At 43.8% G+C, this 15,926-nt stretch overlaps 1 protein-coding gene across 1 annotated transcript; it reads left to right on the forward strand.

The window, feature by feature from the left end:
• The first annotated feature begins 2,530 nt into the window (after positions 1 to 2,530).
• Positions 2,531 to 8,446, forward strand: TRNT1 (tRNA nucleotidyl transferase 1). Its single transcript, XM_057422952.1, has 7 exons — positions 2,531 to 2,713; positions 3,423 to 3,616; positions 4,204 to 4,342; positions 4,587 to 4,713; positions 5,233 to 5,426; positions 5,609 to 5,859; positions 7,847 to 8,446. The coding sequence occupies exons 1-7, from the start codon at positions 2,566 to 2,568 to the stop codon at positions 8,093 to 8,095; spliced, it is 1,302 nt and encodes a 433-aa protein (XP_057278935.1). The 5' UTR covers positions 2,531 to 2,565; the 3' UTR covers positions 8,096 to 8,446.
• Positions 8,447 to 15,926: the final 7,480 nt, after the last annotated feature.

The raw sequence follows: 15,926 nt of genomic DNA on the forward strand, positions 1-15,926 counted from the left end.
ATTAGGCATTGCCAACTGTGAATGACTAGCTCTAAATAATCAACTGATTAGGTATCTGTTCTGCAGAAAAGGATGTGGGGGTTTGGAGGGCCATAAACTGAAGAGACATAAACAATGCCATGCACTTGTGAAATGATGCCAGCAAAACACCGGTGTCTTCTACAGACACATGACGTAATCCTTCCACTCTGCACAGTGCTGATAAAGCCTCCACTCACACACGCTGTGCCCAGCTCAGATACTGCACTTAAGCAGGCCATGCAGCAGATAAAGAGAAGCCAGTACACAGCAAAGGATATGAGAGCCTAAAGAGTATCAGAGAGGAAACAAGCTAAGGGAAGACTTGAGCAGAAATGTAACACCTTAAGCTTTCACACGTTCTCCAAGCCCATCAGCCTGTGACTAGAAGATGACAACAAGTGAAATTCAGGTTAGGTATCAGGGAAAGCATTCAGAGTTGGACAGAGTTTCAGAGTTTTCAGTTTCAGGCAGTGGAGCACCCAAGGACTGAAAGAAACTCTGTGATGGGTCATCTGTAGACAAACATCAAGCAGGAATGACAGTGGTAATCAAATCCTGCCATGAGGCACAGAGGTAAGTTAGGTGAGCTCTTAAGGTCTGGCCAGTCCCTATGTCTCTGAATAAACAGGTAATTACTGGGCAATATTCTGATACCTACATCAGAATATTTCTGTAGAAAAGAGATCATTTCTAAAGGTGAAGTATGAGTTTAATAAGAAAGTCACCAAAAAAAAGGATAAAAAAAGGTTATGTTCTTATACAGGCCTGACTTGATTGTTGTAGTCTGAGATTCATTTTAATACGTCATTCCAATAAAAAAAAAAAAAGCCCTTTTGTGCTCCTAAGCACACTCCTGGCTGCAGCTAGATGCTGATTTGGCAGGTGCTTAAAAGGCTGGGTAGGTCTGTGACACATTTCTTCCCAGTTACCAAGAAACCTGTAAAACCCTTTATGCTGAGACAAAGATTTATTCAGGCTTCAAAGGGTACCACACTCCCAATTAACTCGCATTTGGGTGAGTTCCTTCTCTGGCTTCATTCCTTCCAATCCTTCTGAGATGCTTTCATGCAGGAGCAGTACAGGGAGGAGCAACGAGAGCCATGGCCCTCCTCTGGGAAATGCAGTTGGCCAAACACAGTCATTCCACAGTCATTCCAGTGAAATTACACTTGTGACGAGGGAAGGACTGACATTCAGACTGTACCACATCCCCCAGCCTCCCATATTATCCTGTCTTGTCCATACATCTTCTCACAATAAAGGAAACATATCAATCTAGGCTGACAAACATATCAATCTAGGCTAACAAACATAAACCTAATGTTTAAGCTACACCACGTTGCTTCACATACATAGTTCAGCAAATGGGCTGCACTCATAGCCCAGAAAGCCAACCGTGTCCTTGGGATGCATGACCAGCAGATGGAGGGTGGGGATTCCCTTTTACTCTCCTTTTGCGTGACCCTACCTGGAGCACTGAATGGCTCTACTGAAAGAGCATAAATTTAGATGAGACCTTGGGAAGTTCTCTACTATGAGGGTGCTGAGGCGCTGGCACAGGGTGCCCAGAGAAGCTGTGGCTGCCCCATCCCTGGCAGTGCTCCAGGCCAGGTTGGACGGGGCTTGGAGCAACCTGCTCTAGTGGAAGGGGGTTGGAACTGGAGGAGCTTTAAGGTCCCTTCCAACCCAAACCAGTCTGATTCTATGATCAGCAGCTGCCAAGCTCAATACCAGCACCGCGCTGTTCCAGTGGCTACTGAACCCATCTCTCAAGTGGTGTGCTGGGGTAATTAGTCCATTTCTTTTGTCACAGTTGTGTCATTATCAGAATGCATTTTTCTCCCCTTTGCAATCCTTTTTCTCTAACCTGAAATCAAGCCACGGCAGATCTTTCGCACTCTTTCTTTCGTACACCACTTAATTCATGCTTTATGCCTCGGCATGACACCCGTTCACCTGCTTCCCCACCACAGCTGATAAAGCCGTGGCTCCTCACCCGGGCAAAGCCCCTGTTGTCCCGGGACACCCCCCCCCCCCCCCCATACCAACACACACACACACACCCCCACACACACCACACACCCCCACACACACACCACCACACACACACACACACACACACCACACACACCACACACACACCCCCACACACCCCCACCACACACACACCACACACACACACCACACACACCCCCACACACACCCACCACGTCCCCCGCGCCCCCCGCTCCAGCCCTGCCCCGCAGCCGGGGCTGCTCCGCCCCTAGCACCGCCCAGACCCCGCCTCCCCGCGGCGGAGGGGCCCAGCTGCGTCACGTAGCGGCGACAACGTTATCGCGAGACGCCGACACGTCATCTCAGGGCGCCGGGAGGAGCCGGGCGGCAGGAGGAAGTTCTTCGGGCCTAGCGCCGCGGGTGGGTGAGTGCGGCGGGGCCGGGCGGGGAGCTCGGTGCCTGCGGGGGAAGGGGGTCTCTCCGTGCGGAGGGAGGCCGGGCCCGCTCGGCGCGGGGCGGCTGACGTGTCGTGTGGCCGTTTCTCCGCAGATGCGGGCTGAGGTGTTGCTTCTGCCCTGCAGGGCCCGGCTGCGGCTGCTCCCGCCGCTCCGGCCGCGGCACCGAGCGGCGGGCATCATGAGGCTGCAGTCCCCACAGTTCCAGGCCCTCTTCACGCCGGGGCTCCGCAGCGTGGCAGGTGAGCACAGCGCGGGGAGGCTGGGCCTGGGCCTCCGGAGCGTCTCCTCTTGTGGTGACGTGCGGAGAACGAAGTGCGGCCTGGAGAGCCGTGGCGATGAACGCAAGCGTTGCAGTTTGCGTCCTGTCCCTGATGAGGCGCAGCACCTCATCCGCTTACGAGGGAAATGGACTGCGGCTTCTGTGGCTCGGTCACGGTGCTGGGGGGCAGCCTGGGTGCCTGCGGTGCCTTGGGAGGTGTCTGCTGCTCTTTGGATTCGGCCACTGCAACTTCCGGGCACCTCGGAGGACGTGGTGGAGCTGACAGTTGTGGGGTGTGTGTTTACTGGAGAAGTTTGGATTCACCATCCATTGTGCTCTGCCATAAGTAAACTGAGCACTTTTGTCTTGTTGGCTACTGGCTGCTCAAACTATTCTGCAGCCCGGAGCACCCTAGTATCAGTTATATAGCTGTTAATACTTAAATTATCAGAAGTGCCCCAGAAAAATACATAGGAAATGAAATGACTGAGACAATGCCTGTGGTTGCTCAGCTGAGTATCTAATTTGTGCATTTTGCAAGAAGCTGTGAGGTACATGCATGCTTACTGCGTATTGAGTGTGTATTCCCACATCTATCACCTTAATGTGTGAAAAAGTAAGGGTATGGCTGGCAGCGTGCTATGGTGTGTGTTTAGGAGAGTGCTTCCTAATTTTCTTTTTCTTCCCAGAAATGTTTGAGAAGAAGAACTATGAGCTGAGGATAGCAGGAGGTGCTGTGAGGGATTTACTGAGTGGAATGACACCACAAGATGTAGATTTTGCCACTACAGCTACACCCGCAGAGATGAAGGACATGTTCACATCTGCTGGTGTTCGTCTCATCAATAACAAAGGAGAAAAACATGGAACCATTACTGCCAGGGTTGGTTTGTGTCTTGATTTGAATCTTTTCTAACTGTATTTGTGCAGCATATCCAATAGAGAACTGGTGGCATGCTCCTTTGTTAAAGTATCGCAGTAAGAGTTTAAATAAGAGCCTGCTTTAAAGTATGGAGTGAATTCTTTTCTTATTACTCTTTGCAAAATTCAATTTATTACCATATTTTAATGCATGTTACCTCTGCATAAGCCATTCATGCTGTTGTGCTATCACTAGAAAAGATAATATAGACCCCCCCACACATGCTCAGATCATGTGAGGAAGATCCCAGTGTTTCCTCCTCCTGATTTCTCATGTGGCACTTTCTCAACCGTGCTCATTTCTCTGCTTCTTATTCCATCTTCTGCAGGGAGGTTTCTGCAGGCTACCTAGAAAATCAGTAATGCAGGGATTAGTTTTGGATGTTTGTATTTCTTGGTTGTCTGCTCTGTATGAAAATATGGTACCTGTTGGTTTGCATGTATCCAGGTTGAGCACTGACTGTCTACAAACACAAGGCTGAAAAGATATACAGATCTTGGTGTGTATTCATGGTCATGTTGAAGTAACAATGTCTGTGGGATTTTCAGCTCCATGAACAGAACTTTGAAATTACTACTCTTAGAATAGATGTCGTCACTGATGGACGACATGCAGAGGTGGAATTCACCACTGACTGGGAAAAGGATGCTGAAAGGAGGGATCTGACTATCAATTCCATGTTTTTAGGTAAGTCCTTTCAAAAGGAAGTAAGTTAGATGAAACACCGCCTTTTAGATTAAGCCAGTAAATTCTCTTGGTCTGTTTTAGTTTTGTTTATTGCTCTCAGCTGGAAGGCCTGTACAAATACATGAGGTGATCTGACAAACCAAGTCAAATCACACAGCCTCTGTATTTGCAGATGGGAGTGTTCAGTTGTGCCAACCATGTTTGTAAACTAGTATTCTTGCATTTTTTTTCTCCTTTTCTGTAGGTTTGGATGGAATGCTGTATGACTTTTTTAATGGATATGAAGACTTGAAAAACAAGAAAATTAGATTTGTAGGAAAGGCAACTGAGAGAATACAAGAAGATTATTTACGAATCCTAAGATATTTCAGGTACTGGGTTTTTCTTTTCCTAGATAAAGAAACAAACCAAGCATTGTAGAAGTTCAGAAATTGCAAAAAGAGATCAGTGATGTAAAAAGTGATGTAATTGTCATATTGTCAAGTTTCCTCTTGTACTTGAAGCTGGAATATTTAACACTGCTGTGACGTTCTCTGAATAGCAGAAATCGATTCTTCTCACAAGTAACAAGTGATAGGATGAGGAGGAAATGGCCTCAAGTTGCACCAGGGGAGGTTCAGATTGGATATTGGGGAAAAATGTCTTCACTGAAAGGGTTGCCAAGGATCGGAACAGGCTGCCCGGGGAAGTGGTGGAGGCACTGTCCCTGGAGGGACCTAAAAGATGTGTAGATGTGACACTTGGGGACATGGTTTAGTAGTGGACTGGACAGCGCTGGGTTAGCGGTTGAACTCAATGACCTTAAATGTCTTTTTCCAACCTAAACAATTCTATGATTCTAAATGGAATAATTGTGCTCATTCTAACATACAGATGTTTTCTTTGGGCAGGTTTTATGGAAGAATCGCAGAGAAACCTGGTGTTCATGAATCTAGTACGCTGCAAGCAATTAAAGAAAATGCCAAAGGTTTGGCCGGAATATCAGGAGAAAGGATTTGGGTGGAACTGAAAAAAATTCTTCTTGGAAACCATGTAAATCATTTGATTCAACTTATGTATGAGCTGGATATTGCACAGTACATAGGTAAAGTGAAATGAAAATTGCTTTACTACTCCTATATCATACACAAGCAGAACTGCAGAATGGCAGAGTGAGATAAAACTTCATTTTACACAGAAAGAAGTAGATTACTTTTTTGTGTGTTAACATCCACATTTCTTATTAACACTTTCTTGTACTTTTTTTCCCTGTGTGTGTCCCTTTAGGACTGCCACTTGATGGAGACCTAGAGGAATTTGCCAGAGTAACTAAAAATGTACAAAACCTGTGTCCAAAACCGATGACTGTTCTGACATCATTGTTCAAAGGGAAGGATGACATCACAAACCTTGATCTGAGGCTGAAAATCTCAAAAGAAGAAAAAACCCTTGGCCTTTTCATAATGAAGCACCGGCAAGAGTTAACCAAAGCTATGGGTCCAGAACCACTTAAACCGTATCAGGATGTCATCATGGATGTAAGTGTGTTTCATATTGCTTTATTTTGCTCTACACAGTAAGCCAAATTTCCAGTTTTACAGAATAGCAGAGATGACAGTGCCTAGGGGAAAGAAAGGGCCTTGGAGTCAGGTGAGAACCATTTCGTTGTCAGGCTTGTTTACTGGTCTTTGGCAAGTTTTTGCCAGGGTTTTAAAGAGCATGATATTTTCATCAGAAAGGTGGGATGCAAAAAGTATTGGCAAACTTTGGATTGCTCCTAGTGTAATATCTTCACAGTAACTGGAAGAATATCTTTCTGTATTCTATTAGTTCAAGGTAACTAAGGTGGGGTGGGTTGGTTGGTTTGTTTTCCCTCTTTGTTTTTCCTCTGGAGAGGGACCAGGAGTTAACAAGAGCGATTCAAAATGTCCTGGCATGTCTCTGCAATGTAAAGCAGAAACTTTTGCTATAAAAAAGATCCTTTTCTCTTACCAGAGTTTACTTAGAGGATAAGCAGCGGCCATTTCTGCTTGGGTTCAAAAGCTTTTCTCTTTCTCATCCAGAATATTGACTCTTTAATTTTAAAGAGATTATTTAAAGCAAACAAGAATCCCACTGTATTTTTATCAGTTCCTAATACCTTGTGTTCTGTAGCAGTTTTTTGACTGAATTTAAAAGCCTGCCCGTGCCTCAGGCTACCAAGTATCATATGCGATCATCTGAAACAAAAGTTCCATGTGAACATACCTAGGGACTGACTTTGCTATACTGTCCCAGCTGGTCTCCCTTTTGCTTTAAAACAGGACGTAGGATCTGGATCTTGAGAGACTCCAGGGGTTTTTTTATGTCAACTGTGTATGGGAAGTCAGTGCAATTGGTATGTGGTTGTCCTGGGTTCAGCAGTAGCAGTCATGTTTCTCCTTCATGGTACCTGGTGCAGTGCTGTGTTTTGACTTCCAGCCTGGGAACAGTGCTGGTGATACCGATGTTTTCGGTTGTTGCTAAGTGATGTTTACCCTGACCAAGGACTTTGTGAGGCTCATGCTCTGCCAGGGAGGAGGGGAACCCGTGAGGAAGCAGAGACGGGGCGCCTGACCCGGGCTAGCCAGGGAGGTATTCCATACCACAGCACGTCATGCCTGGGGTGGGGGGTGACTGGGAGTTACCCGGAAGGACACAGGCTTCCGGGTGGGACTCGTTTCTTGGCCGGTGGTATCGTATTCTCTTCCCTTGTTATTTTCTCTTATCATTGTTGTGGTTGGTAGTAGGGGTGGTGATTTGTGTACATTGGTTGCTGGACTGTTCTTGTCTCAACCCGTAGGAGTTGCACTCTTTCGATCCTCCTCCCCGTTCCTCCGGGAGCAGGGAAGGGGAGAACCCCGGTGGGGGGCCTCAATTGCTGTCAGCCCGGCACCACTCACTGGGAGTGAGTGAACAAGTTGCCTGACTGGGTTTAAACCACGACAGTTCTTTTTGGGGTGCGTTGGCCGGGAATTGAGCCTGGGTCAACTGCTTGGAAGGCAGCTATGCTCACCATTATACCACGCCACACCAGCTACCACGAAGGAGAAACATGACTGCTACTGCTGAACCCAGGACAGTGGTCTTTTTAGGGCATCCTGTTCAGCAGGCAGCCTGTGATGTTCTTCCACAGCAAAGTTCAGTTAATTTCAGGTGAAGCTGTTGGCTTCTGTTGTAGCACCTGAGACTGAAAGCAGGAGACAGCAGTCTGCAGTGAGGCCTTTCTCCCACAGAAATGGTAGTAGTTTCTCTCCAGCTGGAGGTTGAAGATAGTGGTGACAGCTGTTACCTGGAATTTTAAGAAGTCTCCAAGGACCTCCCAGAGCCTCCCAAGTTAGGACTGAGTTTTAAAACTTGGGAGGCAGGAGACATCCTCACTTACATAGTTCCACCTCACTGTCCAGATGTTGCCTAATAAGATGTCATGGGAATAATGTAGTGTGGAGCACAGTTTGAGGTGTTTTCTCCTGTGTTATAGTGAATTCTTTCTTTTCTTTCTTCTAGTCTAGGGAAGCTAATACAAATTCCAAGATCTGTGAGCTTCTGAAATACCAAGGAGAAGATCATCTTTTACAGGAGTTGCAGCAATGGACTGTTCCTTCTTTTCCTGTTAGTGGACATGACTTAAGAAAAATGGGCATATCTTCTGGAAAAGAAATTGGAGCAGCATTACAGCAGCTAAGGGAGGAATGGAAGAAGAGTGGGTATCACATGGACAAAGAAGAACTGTTAAGTTGCCTAAAGAAGTTGTAAAATTGAGTAAGAAAGAGAACAGTTTTTGTCCTATTCAAAATGTAACTGAGATAACAGTAAATACTTTGAGACTGTACTCGCTGATTGATGAGTGTTTGTCATGTTTAAGATCTTCAGACAGCGCTGTTCTCCTGGTACTAATTCATAACTTCTGCAAAGCGAGGTTTAATTCTGTAGTGATGCAAAACAGTATTGCCAGATCTCACATCCTCTACCTCTTGTATTCTAATGATAAATATTTACTACTTGGCTCTGGGCTGTCAGAGGTGACAGCAGAATTTTTCTCGTCCTGACTTTGTTACATCTAAACAAACCCAACCCCCTCAAAGAAAGGTGTTTCCATCCTCTACATAAACTCACTGGGGACCTTTTGTGCTTTTGTGTCTAGGAGAGTGACAGTGGCTAGAAATAACGAACGAGCTCTAACTCTTTGTAGTTAAAGCAAGCTAGCAGATTGAAATACTCCAGCAGTGTGCAGACAGTATTAACCATGTAAAACAAGTCTGTTTTCTGTACAGTTTTTTAGTGTCCAGGCTCAATTTTAGTTTAAAAGGATGACTTAGCTTAGTCAGTATTATGAACTACTTCTCTCTTCAGTAGCTTTTCAGTAACTTATCATTGAATAACTCTATCCATAGAAAACTGGTGAAGGGTTCTGCAGTATGTTTTCAACATACAATCTACCGTGAATGTTAATAAATAGCAGAACGGGAAGGAGATCCTGGTTCCCTACTTCTCTTTAGCTATGTGTACAGAAGTACTTACTTTTAAGTACATGTGTACTTAAGTTCTGCTTTCTCTTTCCTGATGTGGTGCAAGTAGAACTGAGGTGACAGCATTGGTGTGCCCAGGCAGCTTGGAGACCTGTGTTGAGTCCTGCAGCTCTGTAACTTGAGCAAGTACCAGTGCCTTCAGCAACTCTCCACGCACCTTAAACTCGGAGGTACTCATCTCTTCTCTGTTTTGGGAATTTTGTTGAAATCAGTAAAGTTGTTTTGGGAAGAAATTGTAATATTCCTACTACTTTCACACCAGGATCTTCCCTGTGCTGCTTGTGTTAATTATTTGTACATTTCTCCTGTCTGAACAGATCTATATTAAAGCTGCAGTCTGAATGTGTTCAGATGGGAATTCTTCAAAATTAATAAATATATTGGTAACACTTGGAAAATGAGAGACTTTTATTAGTTAAAGCTGATGGGGGAAGGAAACCTACACAAAGAAAAGGATTCTGAAGGTATGTAGGAACTGCAGGAAGACACCAAGGGAAGAAAAAGAAGTGCTTCTTTTCCCTGTTAAATAGGCAACTCTCCTAAGCCCATGGTGGTGTTTAATTATGTCATTAAATTGAAGCATCCTTGTGCAAGTTACTGAGCTACTGAAATCTTGGGATGGAGACAAGTAATCAAATGTAGTGTTACAGTAAACTCATTAGAAGAATGCTTCACAAAACAGTATCTTTTAAGGCAGCATCTGTGGAGGTGGTAAATACTGGCAGCTACACTGGTGTCAGGGTCAAACACCACTGGGAGGATTCTGAAGGACATGAGCTGGAAACTTACACTGTCCAGTGCTTGTTTAGAGCAGCACAAAGGGATTAGTCTGAAAGCATTGTACTGAAATAGCTCTGCTTTGAATTCAGCATGGTTAATATGTTTCTTCAAATCAGTACTTTAAAAATAATGTTATCCAGTGAGCATATCATCTGTTTTACTGTACTCCACAGAAATTAAACCCTAGTAAAGGGAAACTGGATTAAATCAAGATAATAGCATCACATAAGCAAGCCCTATCAGCTTGAGTGCTGGGCAAATGTTGTGTTTGAATAAACACTCTAGAGTATGACCACTTGAATATCAAACTAGGACATCATACACAGTTTCATCTCTTATGTATCAAACTGTTGTGTAAAGTGCTCTTCTTGAACAGCTTACTGGACTAATTAAACAACATTCACATCTGCTTAATTAAAGTTACACATCAGGAAAACCTGCAGTGCTTTATTAGCTGATAGCTGTTCCAGCTCTCCAGTGCTACAGCCTTTGCCAAACCAGGCTCCCAGTGTTGGTGTCATGTCCTTTATGCCTTGGGCTTGTTAGAAAAAAGAGGTGAAGACCAACACTTCCCATTTGCCCCTTTGGCTGTAGGCTCGGTATCCTAACAGTTTGCAAGGAGTAAAGCAGCAGACTTCTCTTATTCCTTTGGGCAAAGGGCACAGGAATAAAACTCTTACTGCACTTGGAGCTGGGAGAAGGGGGAGTCAGTCCCCTGTGCATTCCAGGGTGTTGTGCTACAGCCACCTGTGAAGGGCAAAATGGTAACGAACCACCTGCTCTGCCTGCAGGTGGCTGTGGAGGGTTAATGGGCAGAGATCCTTCTCCCTGCAGAGCCATAAACTTCGGGTCTGAAGCATCCATAGCCACACCCCACATCCCCCAGCACCACATTCCCCAGCTAGCTATGGCTCTATAAATAAATAAATATATACATCATAGCTATTGTAATAAGAATTATACATATATCACAGATATAGTACATAGCTCTCATTATATCACATAACATAATGCATATATTATATGATGTTACATATTAATAAAGTACAAAAATATAGAATAGCATAGCATAGCATAGACTAGAATGTATCAGAACAAGAGGGTTTTTTTTCCTGTTTCTCTGTGGCTGACTCACCAGAGTAGACTAAAATAGAATGGCATATACTAGAATAGACCAGAATAAGAAGTTTGTGACTCCGTGTCGTCTCTGGACCCTCAATGCAGAATAGACTAGAATAACATCACAGCACTTCTTGTTAACATAATGGAATAGAATAGACTGTCAGCAAAATGCGTGCGATCTCCCACACGAACATAGAATAGAATAGAATAGAATAGAATAGAATAGAATAAAATAAGAGTAGAATAGAATAGGATCTGCCTGGACACCGATCCGGCCAACCACCAACATAGAATAGGATAGGATAGGATAGGATAGGATAGGATAGAATAGAATAACGGCCGCCTGGCTGTCGAACCAGACAATAGAATAGAATAGAATAGAGTAGAATAGAATAGAGTAGAATAGAATCTGCCTGGACACCGATCCGGTCAGACATAAACATAGAATAGGGTGGAATAGAATAGAATAGAATAGAATAGAATAGAATAGAATAGAGCAGAATAGAGCAGAATAGACTAGAATGCACTCGGACACAAATTTGTTCAGCCACCGACATAGAATGGAATGGAATAGAATAGAATAGAATTACGTATGTCCGGACACCGGTCTGGTCAGGCTCTAGCAGAGAATAGAATAGAATAGAATAGACTAGAATAGACTCGAGCACCACTTTGCTCAGTCACTGACATAGAATAGACTAGAATAGACTATAAGTCTACCCGAGCACCGAGTCGGTCACTAGCACAGAATAGAATAGAATAGAATGGAATTGAATAGAATAGCATTGAATAGAATGGAATGACGTATGTCCGGACACCGGTCTGGTCAGGCTCTAGCAGAGAATAGAATAGAATAGAATAGAATAGAATAGAATAGAATAGAATAGAGCAGCACTTTGCTCAGTCACTGACATAGAATAGACTAGAATAGACTATAAGTCTACCCGAGCACCGAGTCGGTCACTAGCACAGAATAGAATAGAATAGAATAGAATAGAATAGAATAGCATTGAATAGAATAGCATTGAATAGAATGGAATGACGTATGTCCGGACACCGGTCTGGTCAGGCTCTAGCAGAGAATAGAATAGAATGGAATAGATTAGAACAGAATAGAATAGAATAGACTCGAGCACCACTTTGCTCAGTCACTGACATAGAATAGACTAGAATAGACTAGAATAGACTATAAGTCTACCCGAGCACCGAGTCGGTCACTAGCATGGAATAGAATAGAATAGAATAGAATAAAATGGAATGGAATAGATTAGAATGGAATAAAATAGAATGGAATAGATTAGAATGGATTGACGTATGTCCGGACACCGGTCTGGTCAGGCTCTAGCAGAGAATAGAATAGAATAGAATAGAATAGAATAGAATAGAATAGAATAGAATAGAATAGAATAGAATAGTCTCGAGCACCACTTTGCTCAGTCACTGACATAGAATAGACTAGAATAGACTATAAGTCTACCCGAGCACTGAGTAGGTCACTAGAATAGGATAGAATAGAATAGAATAGAATAGGATCGGTTCGGGCGGCCACTAACAGAGAGTATGATAGTATAGAATAGTATAGAATAGAATAGAATAGACTAGAGTAGAGTAGAATTGAATGGGCTTCGTTACGAACACCGATCTGGTCAGTCACTAACAGATAGAATAGAATGGAATGGAATGGAATAGAATAGGATAGAATAGAATAGAATAGAGTATGCTCGCACACCAATTCGGTCAGTCACTAACAATAGAATAGAATCGAAGCAAATAGAATAGCCCCCAACACAGGTTCGGATGACCAATCAGAGCATTACGAAGGAGGGGAGGGGAGGGGAGGGGAGGGGAGGGGAGGGGAGGGGAGGGGGGGAGGGGGATGGGGGGATGGGAGCTGGCGTGAGGGGGGGAGGGGAGGGGAGGGGGGGGAGGGGAGGGGAGGGGAGGAGAGGGGAGGGGAGGGGAGGGGAGAGGAGGAGAGGAGGAGGGGAGGGGAGGGGAGGGGAGGGGAGGGGAGGGGAGGGGAGGGGAGGGGAGGGGAGGGGAGGGAAGGGAAGGGAAGGGAAGGGAAGGGAAGGGAAGGGAAGGGAAGGGGGAAGGGAAGGGAAGGGAAGGGAAGGGAAGGGAAGGGAAGGGAAGGGAAGGGAAGTGGTGGTGTTCAGCAGAGTGAAGGCCCCCCTGCGTGCATATGAGAAGAAATTGAAATACTGGAGGAGAAAGAAGAAAAGCAAGAGAGAGAGAAGAGGAGGAGAAAGAAGAAAAGAGAGAGAAGAGGAAAGAGAGAGAAGACAGAAGACAGGAGGAGAGGTGAGAAGGAGAAAGAAAAAAAGAAGAAAGAAGGAAGAGAAAGTGAAAGCAAAAAAGGAAGTGTAAAAGAAAGGGAAAAAAGAGAGAAAAAAAGAAAAAATGAGAAAAAAGGGAAAGGAGAAGGGAGAGAAGAGAGAAGAAAAAAGCGAAAGGGAGGGAAAGAGAAAAAAAAAGAAATAAAGAACAACAAAGAGAGAAAAAGGAGAAAGAGGAGAAAAAGAAGAGAAAAAAAATAGAAAGGAAGAGAAAGAAAGAAAAAGAAAGTGAAAGAATGAGAAAGAGGAAGAAAAACAGAAAGAATAAAGAGAAGACAGAGAAAAAAGTGAACGAGAATGAAGAGCCCCCACCACCCTCCTCAGCATGTGAAATCAGAACAGAATGTGAATGTACATGTATCTTTATATATGTTTAATATTTTAATAATGTGTATGTTAATTAATAAAAAAATAACAAAATAAAAAATGACAAAATAAATATTAAAAGAAATAAAATGCTCACCCGTCTGCCTGAACATAAAAGCAGGATGTGAATCCTTATTTTACTTCCGTATACAGTACAGACATAAATGGCTCTTTAACTGCAAGGGACTTCTCAAGGGATTAGGGCTTAAGCAGTTTGGGATGGCACCACCACCCTTCTGTTCCTCATCACACAGAACTGGGGCTGTTTCTGAGTGGGAAAAAAAATCGCATGCAGAGCATCAGCTTCAGACTGTGCCCATATGGAGACAGGGGCCACGACGCTCCAAGGAAGTTTGTCCTCCAAGTAATCTGAAAGTTCTGTCTGCCCTTTCCAGGAGAGCACTCTGGTCACAGCAGCCATATAACATCACGCTTCCATTTCAGAGCATTTATAATTTGTGGAATCAGTCAGGGACAAAGTTTTCAGATACCCAGTGTGCTACCAGGGCTTTCAGGTGGGTGATCTTTCTTGTAAGCTTCAATAAATCCTACAGAACAGTCAAATCATTGAATCGTTGAATAATTGAATCGTCGAATCATGAGACAGAAGAAAACAATGCGGGACTGAAGCTAAGAATTGCTCAGGTGGATTACAGCAAGTAAGCACACAGATGAGATGGAGAAAAAAGCTTGAGATGAAGGATGTGCTGCCTCATTTTGATTACTCACTGGAATGACAACCTACGCTCCCTCCATGTCATCTCTTACATTGAGCACATTCTTTGAAGCTGGAACTCTTCCAGCTTACACATTACTTTTTGAAGCTAATCCGTTTAAAACACAAAATAAACCCAAGCCTTTTCTTCCCATTCCAACAATCAGGAAAAAGCCATCAGTTCTGAAACAAACTGGATTTTATTCTTTGCAAATGCTTGCAAGCAATAAGATTCGTCTGAAAAGTTGTCTCAAAAGGCAGACAGAGGAAGAGTTAAAGTGGAGAACGTGCTACCCCTTCCGCAGCGTTTACAGAGCAATTAAACAACAGTGACAAAATGATGAAAGGAACAAAATGAACTGCAGCTCATACAAAAACAGCATTATCAAAAACAGAGTGTTTGAACGTGCCTCAGACCCCTTGTGCAAGTGTCCTACGTGGTTCTACCTATTCACCAAAACTAATCTAAAAGATAGGAAAACTTGCAATATTACAGGCTGATTGTATGACATCTTTCTGCTATTGCGATGATGGCTTGAAAAGGAGCGGTTCTATACATATCCCTCCTCCCTCTGTCAGACCAAACGTGGACACAGCTGCACAGCCAGGACAAGAACCCTGCAACTGCCTAATTCCTCGTGGAATCCTCATAGAGCTCATGGCAGAAAGATGAAGGTTATAGTGGGAGAGAAAAATTATCCCTTCTGGCAGCAGCCAGCGAGTCAACCGGATTAATGCATGAAGCTACAGGCCAACCAATGAATGCAGTAAATACAGTAACTTATCATAAAATGTCAGTTCCTTTGTATTTAGCTCTCAAAAGCATATGATGACCAGACCATATTTGTCAGTAACAATTTCCCACAATCTCCATCTAGTGGTTTTCTCTCCAAAAAGGAAAAAAAAAAAGTGCACAAACTAATAACCACTGTACAGAACCATCCATGACTCCACATCCTGCTAGTCACCTTTGAGCATCCCTACACATGTAGCACCGTAACAGCCAGCTTCACTATGGCGAACTCATCAGGACTCATCAGCTTTGCAGCAACCTGCATCACACTTGTTTTCAACCTGGAAAGTGTCACAGACTTTGAAATGGCAAATCCTACACAGAAGGTTAGGCAGATGGAACAGCATCATCTATAAAATTAAGTTAGTGCTAAATTTACTCCTGACTTACCTCACTTGATTATATTAGTTTACATTTGTCTATATACACACAATACCAAAAATACACGTATTTTGTATTCAAACATTGCCAACATAATGTTATGTGTAGTTGAGGCAATCCAAAAGATTCAACCAAGAACCCGAAGACCTCATGAAGTTCCGGGATAGCTCTGAAAATCATTCTGAAACCCTTACCCACCATACCCTCAGTGAACACTTAAATCAAATGGCAGCAGAAGGGACTCTAAACACCCTCAAACCTTTTGCTGCCACCAAGCCCTACTGAAGGTAATGGGAACAACAGATACCATGTATCTTTGAGGGAAAAAATAAGCCAAGCCTGCAGCTGTGTGTCTGTGGGCACACACATGCATGTTCCATGTAAATGTATGTACATGTGCAGGGCGTGAGGGGAAAGCTAAGTATGATTTCAGCAGTTATCCAAGTACAGAGGTTTCACAGTCTCACTCTCACACTAGTGCTTATCATTTCAGCCTTTTGAAAGCTTGTTACAGAAACATAACCCACAGAATGCTTTCTTGACAAAAAAGAACCACCATTCA

This window comes from Pezoporus wallicus, unplaced genomic scaffold (genome assembly GCF_028554395.1).
Source record: "Pezoporus wallicus isolate ANWC-B61680 ecotype Strahan unplaced genomic scaffold, APGP_CSIRO_Pwel_v1 contig_7073, whole genome shotgun sequence".
Lineage (NCBI taxonomy): Eukaryota > Metazoa > Chordata > Aves > Psittaciformes > Psittacidae > Pezoporus > Pezoporus wallicus.

Coding starts and splice junctions, on each gene's coding strand:
- TRNT1 (XM_057422952.1), top strand. CDS start 2,566: ATGCGGGCTGAGGTGTTGCTTCTGCCCTGCAGGGCCCGGCTGCGGCTG. Junction 4,714..5,232: donor CGAATCCTAAGATATTTCAG/GTACTGGGTTTT, acceptor TTCTTTGGGCAG/GTTTTATGGAAGAATCGCAG. Junction 5,860..7,846: donor ATCAGGATGTCATCATGGAT/GTAAGTGTGTTT, acceptor TCTTTCTTCTAG/TCTAGGGAAGCTAATACAAA.